The 15,890-nt window shown below is 47.4% G+C and overlaps 1 protein-coding gene across 2 annotated transcripts; it reads left to right on the top strand.

Annotated features, from left to right (window-relative positions):
* The first annotated feature begins 1,329 nt into the window (after nucleotides 1-1,329).
* LOC127301841 (uncharacterized) lies at nucleotides 1,330-13,195 on the top strand. 2 transcript variants are annotated; one of them, XM_051332120.2, is made up of 10 exons: nucleotides 1,330-1,377; nucleotides 2,270-2,463; nucleotides 8,157-8,207; nucleotides 8,319-8,403; nucleotides 8,860-9,216; nucleotides 9,292-9,492; nucleotides 12,267-12,438; nucleotides 12,531-12,702; nucleotides 12,788-12,911; nucleotides 13,035-13,195. In XM_051332120.2, exons 1-9 carry the CDS (start codon nucleotides 1,342-1,344, stop codon nucleotides 12,879-12,881), a joined length of 1,362 nt encoding a protein of 453 aa, XP_051188080.1. In that variant the 5' UTR covers nucleotides 1,330-1,341; the 3' UTR covers nucleotides 12,882-12,911; nucleotides 13,035-13,195. The 2 variants fall into 2 exon arrangements, with proteins under 2 accessions (XP_051188080.1, XP_051188079.1); XM_051332119.2 differs by lacking the exons at nucleotides 1,330-1,377; nucleotides 2,270-2,463 and having other exon boundaries at nucleotides 8,163-8,207; nucleotides 12,788-12,900.
* Nucleotides 13,196-15,890: the final 2,695 nt, after the last annotated feature.

Here is a 15,890-nt window from a genome sequence, read left to right as displayed (position 1 = left end):
TCGACTTATGGCCAGTTCAGTGCACCAAACGATTTGACTAGGCGCAGCTAAAAAAAAAACGATTTGCATAGGCGCACATGCCCCAGCCATGAGCGATCCATAAGTGGCTTCGATCCAGAAGCAGACGAGCAGTGCTCAGCCAGAGAGCAGAACGCGGCCGATGTACGGGTGCAGTCTGCTGTGGACGAGGTCGGCCGGGGACAAGGGTCGAGCCATAGCCGAGCGGCGGACGACGGAGGGTGGGGGATGGAGGAGGCGGAGGGCAGCCGACGGGAGTAGATAGTAACTTCACAATTGGAGCAACTTCTATCTCCTTCCTCCGGAACAGCTTCAAAGAGCGGATGTTTCTCCAGTTTCGACCTTGCAGGAGCGGGCGGGGTCAGGCGGGCAGGAGCGGGCGGACTGGAGTCGGCCGGGCAGTCGGCCGGGCGGGAGAGGATGGACGGGATGAAGGCTCGCCGTCGGGAGAGCTTGGGCCGTCGCCGGCAGGATTCGAGCGGCGGCCTAGAACGGAGGTGGCGGCGCGGGCGATTTGGGGGCTGAACCTAGCTCTGTGTGCTCAACTCGTTACCTGTGGCAGATGGGGAAAGTGAGGGCCTGTTTGGCGTATACCTGGTGGTGAGCATTTTTGGCCCAGCACGGTGGCAGTTCTTGTAATTAGTTCGAAACGAAATAGGCAAGTCGGAAAAACGATTCGGCATTTTAAGGGGAAGCTGCGGGAAGCCGGCCAAAGCACCTCCCAAGGTGCTTCCTCCAATTTGCCTATTTGCTGCTTTGGCTTTGGGAAAGCCAGTTTAGAAAGCACCCCGTTTGTTTCGTTTATCTGGCTTTTTCTACTGGAAAGCCTCAGAAAGCCCAAACAAACACCCCCTTAGCTAGGTGGGCTGGTCCGTTGCGTCGGTCGACACAGGCATTTCCGCGCTAACAGACGCAGCGGGCTTTCCCGCGAGCGGGGTATAGGATTTCCCGAAGCAAACGTTGGATGCAGAACGTATGGATGGATAAGAGGCCTAAGTCAGTCAATGCCTTGTCTTTTAAAACGTCATCCAATCTCAGCCCATTAAAAACCGGTACCGGTTACTGGGCCGCACGAGATGCTGCCGGTCTAGAAAACCTTTTCGCGCTGTCGAGAAGCCTCCACAAAACCTCTCGCGGTCGCTCCCCCCCTCGCTCCCACGCGGCGCAGTTAGGGTAGGCGATCGCCGGCGGTGAATCGCGAGCGCGAGGAGGAGAATCTGGCCGCGGGAAGCGCCCGCTCGCGGACGAGTCGCTGCTGGGCTCGCCAGCTACGCGGACGAGGAGGACGTGGCGGAAGAGCCGAGGGGGCCCGCGAGGAGGAGGATGGACTGCCCTTACCTCGACACCGTGAATCGACAGGTATAACAAAAAAAAATTGTGTACTGCCTTTTTGGATGGTGTTCGATTGCCTACCGTTTGGTGCGGATAGGGTTGGCCTCAGTAGGTCATGGTGGGTTTTTTTCATAGCTGGAGAATCACCTGAGATCTGCCAAATGCGCCTACAGTAGCTTAACTATTTGTTGCTGATATGCTGAAGAACATGTAGACCTGGAACTTAGGAGTTAGGCATTTAATTTTATGGTACTACTAAATTCTAATACCGAGTAGATTAGTTGTATGGTATATATAACAGCTAAGCATGTTCACTTAAGAAGCAATGTAGATTGTATTGGTATGCTAGTGATTTGTATGCTATAAGAAGGAAGATAGGCTTACTGCTCAAATAATTCTGAGGGAATTTTTTACCCTAGTGATTCATGAATCCTGATGCCATGCTTCTACATGTGTTCAAGAAATTATTCACCCCACTATGATCACTGTTTTCTAATCAAGAATAGCAAGCACATGTAACCAACTTATGCTTTTTGACAAAAGAAAGTGAAAGATTTTAAATGCGGACCCCACAAGTGCCTAATTTCTGATTTTGTTAATCTCCTTTGATTACTTGGGTGTAGCATATGAACTACAAAAGCCATGATTTGGTATGTGGACAAATCTGCATAGTCGTTTGGTAAATATGCTATTATATACAACATACAAACTCCTGACAGATCATTAACTCTGTCCTACATAAATTGTTTTTATGGTAGGATCCCTAGCATAGCATGATACACTGTGCAGGTTAATTAATATATTAGATAACTTTCAACCTATACACTTTGCGCATATGTGTTATTTATATTCCTTCTTTCGCCATTTTGCATGCTCTCATGGTTGTTGATGCGTGGGTATATTTTGTTCTACTTTGTAGGTCCTTGATTTCGACTTTGAAAAGTTCTGCTCAATCTCCTTATCAAATTTGAATGTGTATGCATGCCTAGTTTGTGGGAAGTATTACCAAGGAAGAGGGCTAAAATCACGTGCATATACCCACAGCCTTGAGGCAGGCCACCATGTGTTCATTAACCTTCAAACTGAGAAAGTTTATTGTCTTCCTGATGGATATAACTACTATACTAAAGCTGAACAGCTTCGATTTTTGCTAGAATTTTGAATTTTTTCCTGGGTTAACTGTGTTCTGACACGTCTACTCTTTTGTAGTTAATTCCCGTGGTGGTTTTCTTGTGTGCAATTCCGGGGCCATCTTGAAATTTTGGGAGTTCTTTTCTCCTGCTTTGGAGCATTTTTGTTGTGGTCATAGCTGCAATAGTCTTAGACGGTGGTAGGCCAGTTCTGTAATTTTGCCGGATGGTCAAAGCGGCGCTGGTGCCCACGTCCCCACATGTGGTATGTTTTAGTTCAACTCCTTATCTTCTTCATCCGCCACGGACCAGCCGAGCGCAGGGCCAACGACGGCAGGGCGAGGGCGGCGCGGCCGGGCCTGCAGCGCGGGCATTCAGGTGGGTACGCGACGGAGCGCGGCACCCGGCGGGCGTGCAGCTCGGCGAGGTCGACCGCGTATCGCGTTCACGCAGCGGGCACGCGGCCGAGCGCAGCGGCCTGCGCTAGGCGGGGCGGTGAGGGCACGCGCCGCCGAGCGCGCCGGCCGGGCGGGGCGTGGCGTGCGCGGCCAGGGGCGGGGGCTGCGCGGCTGAGGGCGGCGCGGAGCGGCTCAGGGCGGCGCAGCGTGGGCGGGAGCGGGGCTGCCAGGGGCGGCTGCGGCCAGGCCAGGTGCGGTCAGGGGCGGGTGCAGCGCGGCGCAGCTCGGGGCGGCACGGCCAGGGGCGCCCCGGATTCAAGTGGAGCACGCTCCAGATTATTGGCTGATGGAGCTTCGACGCCGAAAGGATCGAGGAGTTGGAGAGCGACATTGAGTGGCGGTTGTCGTCACGAGTTCTTCCCTGCCGTGAGATCCCCTGGCCGAGCTCTTCCGCGGCCGTGGTGTGGCTCGGTGTCGCGGCCGTTGGGATCGAGCTCTTCCGCGGTCGTGGTGTGGCTCGGTGTCGCGGCCGTCGACGAGGAGCTCCGATGTAGCTCCTCAGCTGGAAGCGGCCCCGGCCCCGGCCCCGGCCCCGACGACTGGTCCGCTGGCGGTCGCTCAACGGTGCTCTAGAGTTGCTGCAGATGCGAGCCCGCGGTCTCGCCGCCAGGCTATGCCATAGCTGGGTCGCGGACTCAATCGTTGAGGAGGCAAGTGCGGCCGCCGTCGTCAACCGGCGCGACATTCTCGTGAGCGAGACCGTGCGCCACTTCGTCGTCCGTCTTTGTGATGTCGCGGAAGCTGCTGATGACGGTGGAGGCCGTCTCTTCCTCCCGGCTCGGCTGGCCTTCGCTGTCCGCCTCCGCGACGCCACAACAGCGAAGATGCTCAAGCCAGCGCTGTCGCCGGAGAAAGTCAAGGTCTCAGCGGCCTCGGCGCATGGGAGTCTTGCAGGCGGCATGAGGCGCGTCGAGGAGCAGGTATGCTGCCTGACTGCTCCCTCTTCCTCTCGGTTTTCTCTCTCTAGCATCTTCTCTCTCTCTCTCATCCAACAGCGGGTGCAGTGAGGACGCATACGGACGCATTGACCACGCCAGACAATGAGAGTAGAGTGGCCGACGAGGATGGAGATGGCCGCGACGAGCAGTTGGATTTCTCTGTTTCTTACGCTTTTCTTTTTCTGTTCGTGTTTTCCCTGTAAATTAGGGGATTTGTTTTTTTTGGAGAACAGGCCATTTTCGGATGTGACGAGGAGGTCATCCCCACCGGAGCTCCACCCTGCAATCCTCCTCCCCCCCCCCTGGCCGAGCTCCCCCCTTACCGACGGTCGTGGCCTGAGTCGGGTACTACTTCGAATGCCTTCCCGCCTCGCCCCTGCTCTGGCTTCTCTGCCACACTTCCTCACCATAAGTTGTCTTGCCCCTGAGGCGGTGGCTGTGGCAGGTGGGCGGCGTCGTGTCAGCATGTCGAGAGGTCGGACAGGTGGCCGTCGTCGCCCGTGCTAATCTGTGCAGGAAAAGGTCTATCCTCGGCGATGGCCCATCACTGGTTGCAGCGGAGGTGGACATGGCCAAGGCGAGAGGTTCTTCCCTCCCGTCCGTCTGTTGCAGACGCTGCCATCGGCCGCTCACCACCTCTGTATGTTGCTATGGATGATGCTCCCCTCCACTCATCTTTTTAATTTCCCAGTCTTTATTTTCTCTTTTCAGTTCATTCAATTCAAGAACCCACGGTCTAGGTTAGGAAATCCCCATGCCTGGTCGCTGAGGAGTACGTCGCACCCGCCTCGGCAAACGACGCCACTGGCGCGTGGCGCTGGGAGCCAGCGTGGACGTGCAGAGCTTCCTGTGATAATAATTAGTACTCAAGTTATTGCTTAAATTAATAGCAAGGAAACTGCCTTCTGCTTGGAATGTTCAGACAAAATCACTTATAATGGTGCATGGATGGTTTAAATATATATTCTACTGGAGCAAAGTAAGTGTTATGGATAGTTCATCTTGGTCTGGATACAGATGTTTAAGTTATAATTCCCAAACAAAAGTAACTTAGTTAGACGGTGACCATTGCCGGTTAAGACTGGCCAATTTGTTTTTATGTGTTTGCCTGTTGAGTCATGTCCTGGATCACATGGAAATTAAATCCACCGTTTCCTCGCATATTTTATAATGGGATATTTCGGACTGTGGGAGAATTTTTTCCACCATCTTTATTGCATTTTTGACATGGAAAATTCAGTATTTTAGAGCTTTAGAGATCAACAAGAAGCTCAGGGGTAAAAACACTCAACCCATCTACTGTATGCCTGTTGAGAGATCTACTTTGCTTCTTTTGCATATCAGGTTTCTGTTGCCGTTGTTGTCATAGAGGTTTGTACTATACCAAACTATTTGCAGGCAGGTTAATCTCTATCTTGAGGCATGGTATGTGTCTCCATTCCCTTAAACAAACATCCTTTTGTTGTTTTCTAGAATCGCTAAACAAGTGAGCAGTACCTTCAGCAGCCGCCGCCCACAGCGATCGAAAGATCCGGAAGCCTCCGAAGATTGAATGCGCTCCCAAGAAGGCAACAGAATATAAGCAGTGCGTCTCCTGCAGAGTATACCATCGAGATTTGCGCATACATTAGAATATCTATTACCATGTCTCTATACATATTATATGTTGAGATAAATACTGAACAATACAGTAAGAGAAAATTAGTATCTATATACCTAGAAAATATTGGCCATGTCCTCACAGGATCGCTCAGTCTTTGCTTCCTCTTTTAGTTCTCAAAAGGTGAATATTTCCTGCAGGAATTAATGCATCAAAATCTTGCCTGCCTTTGCATTAAGTTCTCTTTTAAAGTGGTAGATTTTATATAGCAGGGCGAGTTGAGATTTTTTTACTGATTACCAAATAAGAAATTGCCACTTACAATTCATACTGTTCTGTTTAAAGTAATTTATTATGTGCTGCAGATGGAGGAAGTCAAAGTTGAGAGAAAAACCAAATAATTGAGGAAAATCTGACATAGTTGGTGAAGGACAATGAATATGTAACTATATTGAAAGAGGATATGAAATGGATTAAGCGTAATGTTTAGCTCATAAGAGTACCTTTTCTTCTCTGGTCATGTTGGAAATGCAATTGTTTTGCTGCATATTAATTGACAGTGTGTCTCTGTGAACTTTTGTTTAGGCAACTTAATTATTGCAAACTTTACTTGTGTTCTTTCTTTTGGCTGATACCATGGAGTTTAATTCAGTTTTTGCAATTATACTATTTCTGTTAGCCAATTGGAGTTTGATTGAGACATAGACCGAGCAGTAAGCATGGCACATGTGATTGTCAATTTAATGCATTTTTTTCTGAATTATTAATGTGATGTGTCTGAGTGTGTCCCCAAAAAGAAACTTAGTAAGCAGAAGCAAATTGTAGATAGAAATATCTGTTAATCCTCTCCTAGCCAGGCCTGTTCTTGCTACAGGAGTCCAAGCCAACTACATTTTCTCCTGCTCCTAGAAGCGGCACTGGAGGGGGCAATCGGAGTAGGGCGGTGGTTGTTGCTTTTGCTAGGATTCTTCCTTGAGATATCTGACCACAGAGCCGCCTGATATGTTCTTGCTGCTGCTTCTTTCATGTTTGAGAGAGTTGCAGATCTTCGTGGATAAACATAACCGTGATGGTGATTTTAGTTCATATATTTTTCCCTGATATGCTCCTCCGTTTAGTGTATCTTTCGAATTTCTAGAATGCTATTTCTTCATATTTCTTGTTTTGATACGCAAGCATTTTTCCTGTTCCAAGTTCAGACCCCCGGCAGGCCAACACCAACAACACATGTGTATTTGGCCATTGGGCTTTGCTTTGTAGTTATCCCTTCAAGTTATTATTTATGATGGAAAGTGGAAATATATTTTCCGTGCAAAATGGTCAGATACTTGTTTTTGAATCTTACATAGAAGAATTGGCTCGAAGTATATGAAATGGAAGAAGTTCAATTAATTTATATGTTCATCCTGCAGCCTAAATTAGATACAGAATAAATGATTATTCTACAATAAATCATGAGTTTACTGGTATTCGAGTTGCAAATCTTTTAAAAGACAGAATAGAAGATAGATTACAGTTTCAGTAATAAAATGTTTCAGTTCATGCACAGATGGTGAAAAACGTTACTTTTATCTCAAATGGATTATGTAAAAATATAAATAAATTTGAGAACTGGCAATATTTGTTGTACTCCCTCCGGTTCATATTAATTGACTCAATATGGATGTATCTAGACACATTTTAGTTCTAGATACAACCATATTGAAGTCAATTAATATGAATCGGAGGGAGTACAAAATAACATTGGAAAGTGGAATTTTAAAATATGAGGTGAGAAAATAGAAGCATGGTATGTACAAAAGATAAAGGTGTACAGTGTAGAAATGATATAAAGAAGAAACATGTGTAATGGTCTACCGAAAAGAGGGACACCTCATTAGAAATGGATGCCTGTTCTAGGACAATGGCTTGAGGGGCTATATGAATAGCCTGAATAAAAGTAAACATTTCAGTTCATATGCGAGTGATACCTGTGCTTCTCTATCCATTGTGATTTAGATAGCATACAGTGTTGTGATGTGGCTGTGTGATCTAGCTATTAAAAAGTTTTGCGGATTTGCTATAAACCTATCATCATGTACTTGCAATTCAGAGGCTTCTCAAAATTAATATATAGTATTTTTGGTTCTGTGTTCTGCATTCTAAGAGTGCAATAATAGATGCATAGAAGGAAAAAGTGATATTAGGTTGCCCTTGTTCAATATTGTACTGAGATTTTTTGTTTAATCTCCCTCTCTCTCTCATACCGAAGGCCAAACTTTTGGCTCATTTAATAACAATATCCATCATATGACATGGTGCAGTCATCTTTCTCTAATAATAGTCATCTCTAATAATAGTCATCTATTCATACATAAAACTATCTTGATTGTAATAATAGTGAAATGTAACCATTTTGATATCAGAGATGCAATATATGGATTCCGTTTGCAAACGAGTAGACAGGTCTTCAGATGGTCAGCACGTTATCAAAAGACCTCCCAGCCTGCCAAGATCAGCTCGCTACCACCACTCAAACAAAAACAAAACTCCATGCAACACACCACAGCCCGGCACGCAAACAACCACGTACCCCAAGGGACTAATAATATCAGTCAATTTGCCATCATCACCTCGATAAATCATTGCAACGTAATTATCAGACTCTGGCGCGGCGTGCCGCCGCGCCTACGTTTGCTAGTGAGATTAACGATCCATCACTAGAAGATATTCGACATGTTCTCAATCCAAGGTGACCATTTGCTGTTTCTGACATTATATTCCAAAGGCCACTTGCTTATTGTTGCCTTTGTTGATAACTGGTAATAAGCTTTACGTTTTACTGATTAGTATGATGTGGCAGGTTCACAAGAGAGCTGGTTCTAAATCTTGATAAGAACAGGCAGTGGTCAAGGGCTCTGGATGGCTCCAATTATCTACCTGGAATGGTACGTACTTTGAAACTAACTGACAGTTTGTTTTCTGTTGTTGCGCTGTCGCAAAACATGAATGTTATTGCTCTAAATATTATTGTTGTGGGTGTGTTTTCCGTAGTAGCAAAATGTAAGCGCATTGGGGAAATTTCATAAAAAATTGTAATGGAAACCTAGAATTATCTTGACTTGAATAGAAACAAATTCACATTGTGTCATTAATTTTTTTTATTTGATATCTGATTTTTCATGGGTTTCACCTCTAGCCTACCCCAACTTATTTGGGAATAAAGGCTTTGATTTTTCATCAAATTATCATGAAGTCATGTTATATAAATGCCACGGTGTAACCTTACCTTGATTTCACTTGAAACTAAGGAAATTTGTAAGCAGTTGGGCATTGTGACTTCAGAGTTAGTGTTGACGCCTTTTATCATCTGCTATTAATCGCCTTTCTGATGATTTTTGCAGGTTGGTCTTAACAACATTAAGGAGACTGACTTTGTGAACGTCACCATACAATCATTAATGAGAATTACTCCTTTGAGAAATTTCTTTCTCATACCTGAAAATTACCAGCATAGTAAATCTCCACTAGTTCATCGCTTTGGAGAACTAACTCGCAAGATTTGGCATGCTAGGAACTTCAAGGGCCAAATTAGTCCACATGAGTTCCTTCAAGCAGTTATGAAGGCCAGCGAAAAGAGGTTTCAGATTGGTGTCCAGTCTGATCCAGTCGAATTTATGTCATGGCTCTTGAACACACTGCATGCCAAGCTAAGAAGTTGCAAGAAGAAAAATTGGAGCATCATATATGATTGCTTTCAGGTTAGTTTCTTAAGTATCAACAGTTTAATTGATAAAACTTGTGGTAGCTTATCTCGTTACACTTGTTTTTGGTAGGGAGAACTTGAAGTTGTAAAGGATATTCACAGGCATCATATATTGGGAGATCAGCAGAATGGTGAGGCAGCTTCACAGATTGAAACAACAATCAACGGTTTGGACACGGAAACTTCTAGGGTCCCATTCTTGATGCTCAGTCTTGATCTTCCACCTCCACCTCTTTTCAAAGATGCTATGGAGAAAAATATTATTCCACAGGTTTGTTTTTCCAGTCTATGACATTTGCTGGAATTGCATGACATGTGTTAAGTTTTATACGTAAACAGGTGCTAAACTAGTAAGATATATAGCATATGACGAAATTTTTTGTGGTTGTACGTTAAGAACCAACTGAGTTATTCAGTTATCTAGAACACTGAATAACTGATACATCAGCAAGACTTGATTCCCTGTAGTCCAGCTGCTAGACTTGAGTCTTGAGGTCTTCTCTCTCAATTTTTATGTTCCCTATGTAAGACTACTTTTTTTTCAATTTTTGCTGCCTAGAGCTCCAGACTTCACCTGGCGGTAGGCCTATCTTCTACTCCCTCTGTTCCAATGAATAAGGCTTATTATTTTTGAAAAGTCAAACAAAGTAAAGTTTGACCAAATTTTAAGAAAAAACTATCAACACCTAGGATATTATATAGATATCATATGGAAATATATTTCATGACATATCCGACGATATTGATTATCTATATTACACGTTAATGATTTTTTCTATAAACTTGGTCAAACTTTGCATACTTTGAGCTTTCATAGCTGTAGATTATTTTTTCTTAATGTTCTTTCAAACTTTGCATACTTTGACCTTTCATAGCTGTAGATAATGTTTTCTTAATGTTTGGTCAAACTTTGCTTGTCTTGACTGCAATAGCTAGCATAACCTGAATTACTAAATTGGTTATGGACAGAAAAAGCAGAACTGGTTAGTCCGTGCTTCCGTTGTTAGAACTCATGAATTGCAATAGGAAGATGCCCATATACCGGTGGAGACGATCTGGGACTCGAGGTATTTGCGGAACTCCTCGCAGCTGACGAGGGAGAAGTTGTCAGGGCGGTCTCCCAAACAGCGGGTCCTCCGGGTTCTCGTCAATTGCCGGGCACATCAAAAATTACCATGGTTCAAAAAAGCTTTCATGAGCGTACACTTAAGCGTAGATTAGAGCTAAGCGGAGCCCTTCCGCTCATCTTTCGGCCTGAGCGAGATGAAAAGCGAGGAGGAGTTGTGGAGGCGGGCTCTCACGCGGTGTCGAGGCAGAAGCAAGAGGGTTAGGGTTAGCAATTCCGTACTCATCCCGATTCCACTCCCGTGTCAAGGCAGAAGCAAGAGGTGACACCACTGGAGCTCCTCCGCGCCGATGGTCAAGCTCCTCTTTCACGCCGCCCTCTAGATCTTTCTCAAAGCCGCCTAGACAAGGTCCCCTTCCTCCAGCAGCTCGTTCCCCTCGTCCCCTTCCCGTCCAGATCGAGGGGATCAAAGTGAGAGAGGCGGGCGTGCGTGTGTTTCGGCTACGACCTGGGATTGGGGAGGCTGGGAAGCACGAGGGGATCGATTTATTTGCACTGCGTGAGGTTATTGGGCCTTTTGGAGGGGGTCATGTTTTTGGCTATGACCTGAGAAGCAAGAGGCATCGTGTTGGGCCTTTTGTTGGACCAAAAATAACACACAACTATGTGAGGTTATTCAATATTTCCTATTTTAGGCTTACATATGTCTGTTTTGCCATGCACGCTTAGGCTCGCTTAAGCAGTAGTTTCTCTAGACCGCTCGCTTAGCGCTTTTTTGAACCTTGAAAATTACAGGTTTCCATGGAGGAGCTCTGTACCGAGGACTGCAATCGTCCTCTTCCTCCGAGAGCCAACTCCTCTTCTTCCGACCGCAGCCACCAACAATTTACTGTTGAGGCATTTAGATAGAAGCCCTAGACTGCAGCAGGTCCTTGATCTGTTGGTCATTGCTTGAAAAATGTCATCCCCGCAATCCTGCCCCTTGCACTTGGGCCGTGTGGTGGCCTGCACCACCTTTTCCATCTCCTGGCAGGCTTCCTCCCTCTTCTGCTGAGTCTCTGTCCTGGTTAATTCAATCTATTGGAAACTCTCCGTGTACTCCTGCTCCTGCAGCGGCTGACCCTCCATAGAAACATCAAAGCATCACGCAAATCCGGACACGCCCTCGGCTCGGACCGCGCGCTCCCTAAGGCCACATCCCCGCTGTTGGGCGTCCTAACTGGCCTGTCGCATCCATCATCGAGGAAGGCGCTTTTCTCGATTCAAGCATATCGGTGGAGGGGATCAACTGTGGGGACACCGGTTAGGCCTTGTATTGGCGAATTTAGTGGAAGATGCGAGGACATTTGCTCAGCCCTGGAGTTTGACGAGTGGGGAGATAAGAAGGGGGAGTCGTGCGGCCGTGCCTGGCTGGATTTTTTGTCCGGGTTATTTCTGGGAACGCCTTTTTCTGCCTGGCGTGTTTCAGAGGGAGGTCGCCAAATTTTTTCCGTGTCGGAGGGGAGACGTGTAACGTACCAACCACCCACCAGGGACACCACCGTTAGCGCTCTCATAGTAGAGATTAGTTGTACAATTTCATCTGCTTCTTTCTACCTTGCCATTTGCAAGGGTGTGTCCACAAGCTCTTTTGCTCGTATATTGGCGTTCAAGTTTTCCTGTGTCTCACCATTTTACGAGTTGCATGGAGGTTGTGTATTTCATGGAGTCTCTTTTGGATGTAGCTATATGTTGATGGGTCTCACATGCTGGGTAAATTAAGCATCTGGGGCAACTTCAGCGCTTATTGACATGACTCTTTGCCTAAACAGTGTGAATCTAGGTCCAGACTTCTTGAAGGAATATATGGTTCACACTCACTGAAGAAATAAATTTTATACACCTCATGAAATTACAATTCTTTTAACATTGAAATCTTGTGTTTTAGCTCTCTGTATCTTGGTAATTGGTACTAATTCAGACACTTGCTTGGTGTTCAGGTACCGCTGTTTAATATACTGAAGAAGTTTGATGGCGAGGCAGTTACGGAGGTGGTGCGGCCATCTATTTCTCGGGTGAGGTACCGAGTCATGCGACTTCCAAAGTATATGATCTTTCACATGCGGCGGTTTACCAAAAATACCTTCTTTGTAGAGAAAAACCCTACACTAGGTAAGTTTCATGTTTTCTTGATTGAATATGCATATAAAGATCCCCGTGGTAACTCACCAATCGTAAGAGCATTTGGTTGTGCCGTGTAACAGTAAATTTTCCTGTGAAGAACTTGGAGTTGAAGGATTACATTCCACTGCCTAAGCCAATAGAGAATGAGAAGCTCCGATCAAAGTATGATCTGGTAGCCAACATTGTACATGATGGAAAACCGGGAGAAGGATGCCACAGAGTATTTGTGCAGCGGAAATCGGAAGAGGCATGGTATATGTGTTGTTTAACTCATTCATTGCACATATATTTCCAAGCCTCAAACCTGGTAAATCATTTGAGAAACTTTTTACCTCAGGTACGAGATGCAGGATCTCCATGTCACCGAGACCCTTCCACAGATGGTAGCTCTCTCGGAAGCCTACATGCAGATATATGAGCAACACGAATGAGGGATGCAGACGGTGAATGGTGATCATCATGTAGCCTTCCTCACCCAGTTTTTTTCCGCTTACAACAGATGATATTTCACAAGCTAATTTATATGTATCGATCAATTTTTAGATCGCATGAGTATTTTCTGACCGAGGAACTATAACTTTTAGGTACTTAGATCTACGTTGCAAAGAGATTCCAGGAGCTAGCAGTTGTAAAATGTAAAAAAAGGTACCCACAGTTCTCGATTTTTTGCTTAAAGAGCATTGTTTTTACTACTATAGAAAATGAAATAAAAAGAGTGTCCAGGCGAGTGATATCATGCATCTTTGTTGTGAATTTGTTTGTTGGTACCATCCAGATGAATTTGTATGTTGGTACCATCCAGACTAGTGGTAGTGTAATTGATCAGAAGGTTTTCAGCTATACTTATGCAATATACGGTCTTTAGAGCATCTATTCAAGATGATGTATAAATTATACATCACCAAAAAGTGGAATATAGATCACCTGTGCAGTTCTTGGTTTACAAAATGATGTAAAATAGGGCACCGAAGTAGAACATATGGCTGACGTCAGCGGGATGTGAGCACGATGTCAACATTGTGTCTGCTCTTTGATTGAGCATGCTCTCGACAAAAGAGAGTGAGCAGGGACACGGGGTGGCTTAAGTTCAACGCTGGGATTCGTGATGAACCAAATAGTGGCGGCGCCGCGACATATTTGTCGCCTGAAGGGCTCCAGCGACGAGCTTCAACGCACGATAGGTCTTGTTGGGATGGTGACTTAGAGCGAGAGCGAGGGGAAAAGGGTCCACGAGGGTCCACGAGGACCGCAAGCGCACCCTAAAGCGCGTGTGCTGTTACGTTAGAGATTCTCTTAGTTGTTAGGGCAACTACAACGGTGCCCCGCAAACGGATAGCAGCCATCTGAATTGGTCCGACAGGTCGGGGGCAAGGCCCAACAAGGCATCTCAAATGGACCGCGCGGTCGAACCTATCCCGTTCAGCCCCCATTTCCAGCCCAAGCCCCCATTTCCAGCCCAAACCCCCATTTCCAGCCCAAATTTGGGATGGCTTTGAGGTGGCCACGGATAGCGTGTGCGTCCGCGTGTGTCCTCCCTTCATCTTCGCAGGCCCACGCATTAGCGGCCGAGGGGGAGGAACCGACGCGGTCCACCTACCTCTTCGCCCTGGCGATGGGCAACCGGTGGTTCCTCCCGACTGCAACGACCACAAGGCGGGCTCCTCATCTGGCGGCTGCCGTTGTTTCTTCCATGTGCCGCCACAACGACCACCTCCCACACCATGCTCCGAGCTGCTCGTGTAAGCTTAGCCAGCCGCTGCCATGTCCAGATGTCCACCTGCCACATTGGTGGCATTTGAACCAGGCACCCTGTGTCGGTCATCTCGACGAGCCACCCGAGCCAGCTTGCAACAGAGAGATCCTCCAGCGTCGGGCCTTTCTCCTGCCAGATCTGCATCGTGGATTCATCGTTGTGGGCGCTGTGCTTCAAGGCCGAGCACGTCACTTAGCATCAAACCATTGAGGCCTACTTGGAGGTCCTCAACGACAATGAGCAGGACTGCAAGCGCTATGAGGAGGATGAGGCGGAGCATATGCCAATGGTGAAGGAGGAGGAGCAGAACAACCGCCGACAATGAGGAGGTGTGGGTGGAGTACATATGCCCCACCTTGGAGCGCAGGCTGGTCGCAGTACTGCGGTGCGTTCACCCAATACGTGGACCCAATGGAGGACTTGCCAGAGGATGAGGAGGCGCCAATGGAGGTACCTCCAACGACCGAGGAAGAGGAGTTCAGTGAGCGAGAGCGGCGATTTTAAAGGAGCCGGTAGGTGTAGGTGTCATATCTACCATCCACTCTCTGCTTTGAGATTGGTGAGGCTTTTGATATTTGTCTAATATAAAACTAATAATTGAAACATAAGTGAAACTTTTTTGAAACTAAAGTGATACATGGAAAATATTGTGAAACAGTCTGACAAAAAGTGAAACTGACGTCACTACGGTTTGTTTCACAAAAATATTAGTGTTTCAGTTATGTTTCAATTATGTTTTAAATTTGTTTCACAATTTTGTGACAAAATTGGTCAGCACATGGCTAACGTCATTGCTGACGTCACTCCGGTAGGTACCGACGCATGTAAAAATGCATGTAAAAACAAATTTTCGGTTAGCGAGCTCTCCAGGCAGGTTGGCCTCGACAAGGCCATCTAGTAGACTACGATGTAGGCTGCGGCACCTGGCCACTCCAGGGCTGCTCCCACCTCCACCGCCGGCATCTGGCCACCACTGCACAACGAGGACTAGGACCTCCACCAGCCGGCACCGCCTCCACCGCCGCAGATGCAGTTAATATGTATTTTTCCTTTTTTAAAGTTAACCAGGGACTTTTGTGGCCCAATATATGTATATCTAGTTGACTGTTTTTTGTACTTCTATTTATTTGCGCCACTACAGGAATCTAGCAAGATGCCGACCGCCTCCAGCCCTCGGCGTAGCACCGCCTCGCCCTCGGCATACGCTACGCCGACGGGGACCCTCGGTGTAGTTCCTCGGGGAAGGTTGGCCTCGGCAGAGCACACGTGGCCCTCGGCGTAGCGCCGCCCGTCGGCGTAGACGGAGAGGGCCGACGGTTGGCCCCACCCGTGGGCGTACTGGCCCTCGGCGTAGCTCGCTAACCGACACCGTCAGGCTGACGGCCGTTACAGCTACGCCGAGCGCCGCACCGTCGGCGTACGGGGACGCGTGGCGTGGCCTGGTCGACCTTGCCGCTCGATACGCCGAGGGCCGCACCGTCGGCGTACGAGGACGTGTGGCGCCGCCTGGTCGACCCTGGCGCTCGATACGCCGAGGGCCGCACCGTCGGCGTACGAGGACGCGTGGCGCTGCCTGGTCGACCCTGACGCTGATACGCCGAGCGCCTCACCGTCGGCGTATGTGGACGCGTGGCGCGGCCTGGGCGACCCTGGGCGACGGACGCTACCCCGAGGGCCGTACCGTCGG

This window comes from Lolium perenne, chromosome 5 (genome assembly GCF_019359855.2).
Source record: "Lolium perenne isolate Kyuss_39 chromosome 5, Kyuss_2.0, whole genome shotgun sequence".
NCBI classification, from domain to species: Eukaryota; Viridiplantae; Streptophyta; class Magnoliopsida; order Poales; family Poaceae; genus Lolium; species Lolium perenne.
The sequence above is the reverse complement of the archived record's forward strand: the minus strand, read 5'-3'. Positions and strand labels throughout refer to the sequence as shown.

Excerpts from the sequence above, each read along its gene's own strand:
- LOC127301841 (XM_051332120.2), top strand. The coding sequence starts at position 1,342 with ATGGACTGCCCTTACCTCGACACCGTGAATCGACAG. Across the intron at positions 9,493-12,266 it reads AGAAAAATATTATTCCACAG|GTACCGCTGTTTAATATACT; the intron begins GTTTGTTTTTCC and ends CTTGGTGTTCAG. Across the intron at positions 12,439-12,530 it reads AGAGAAAAACCCTACACTAG|TAAATTTTCCTGTGAAGAAC; the intron begins GTAAGTTTCATG and ends GCCGTGTAACAG.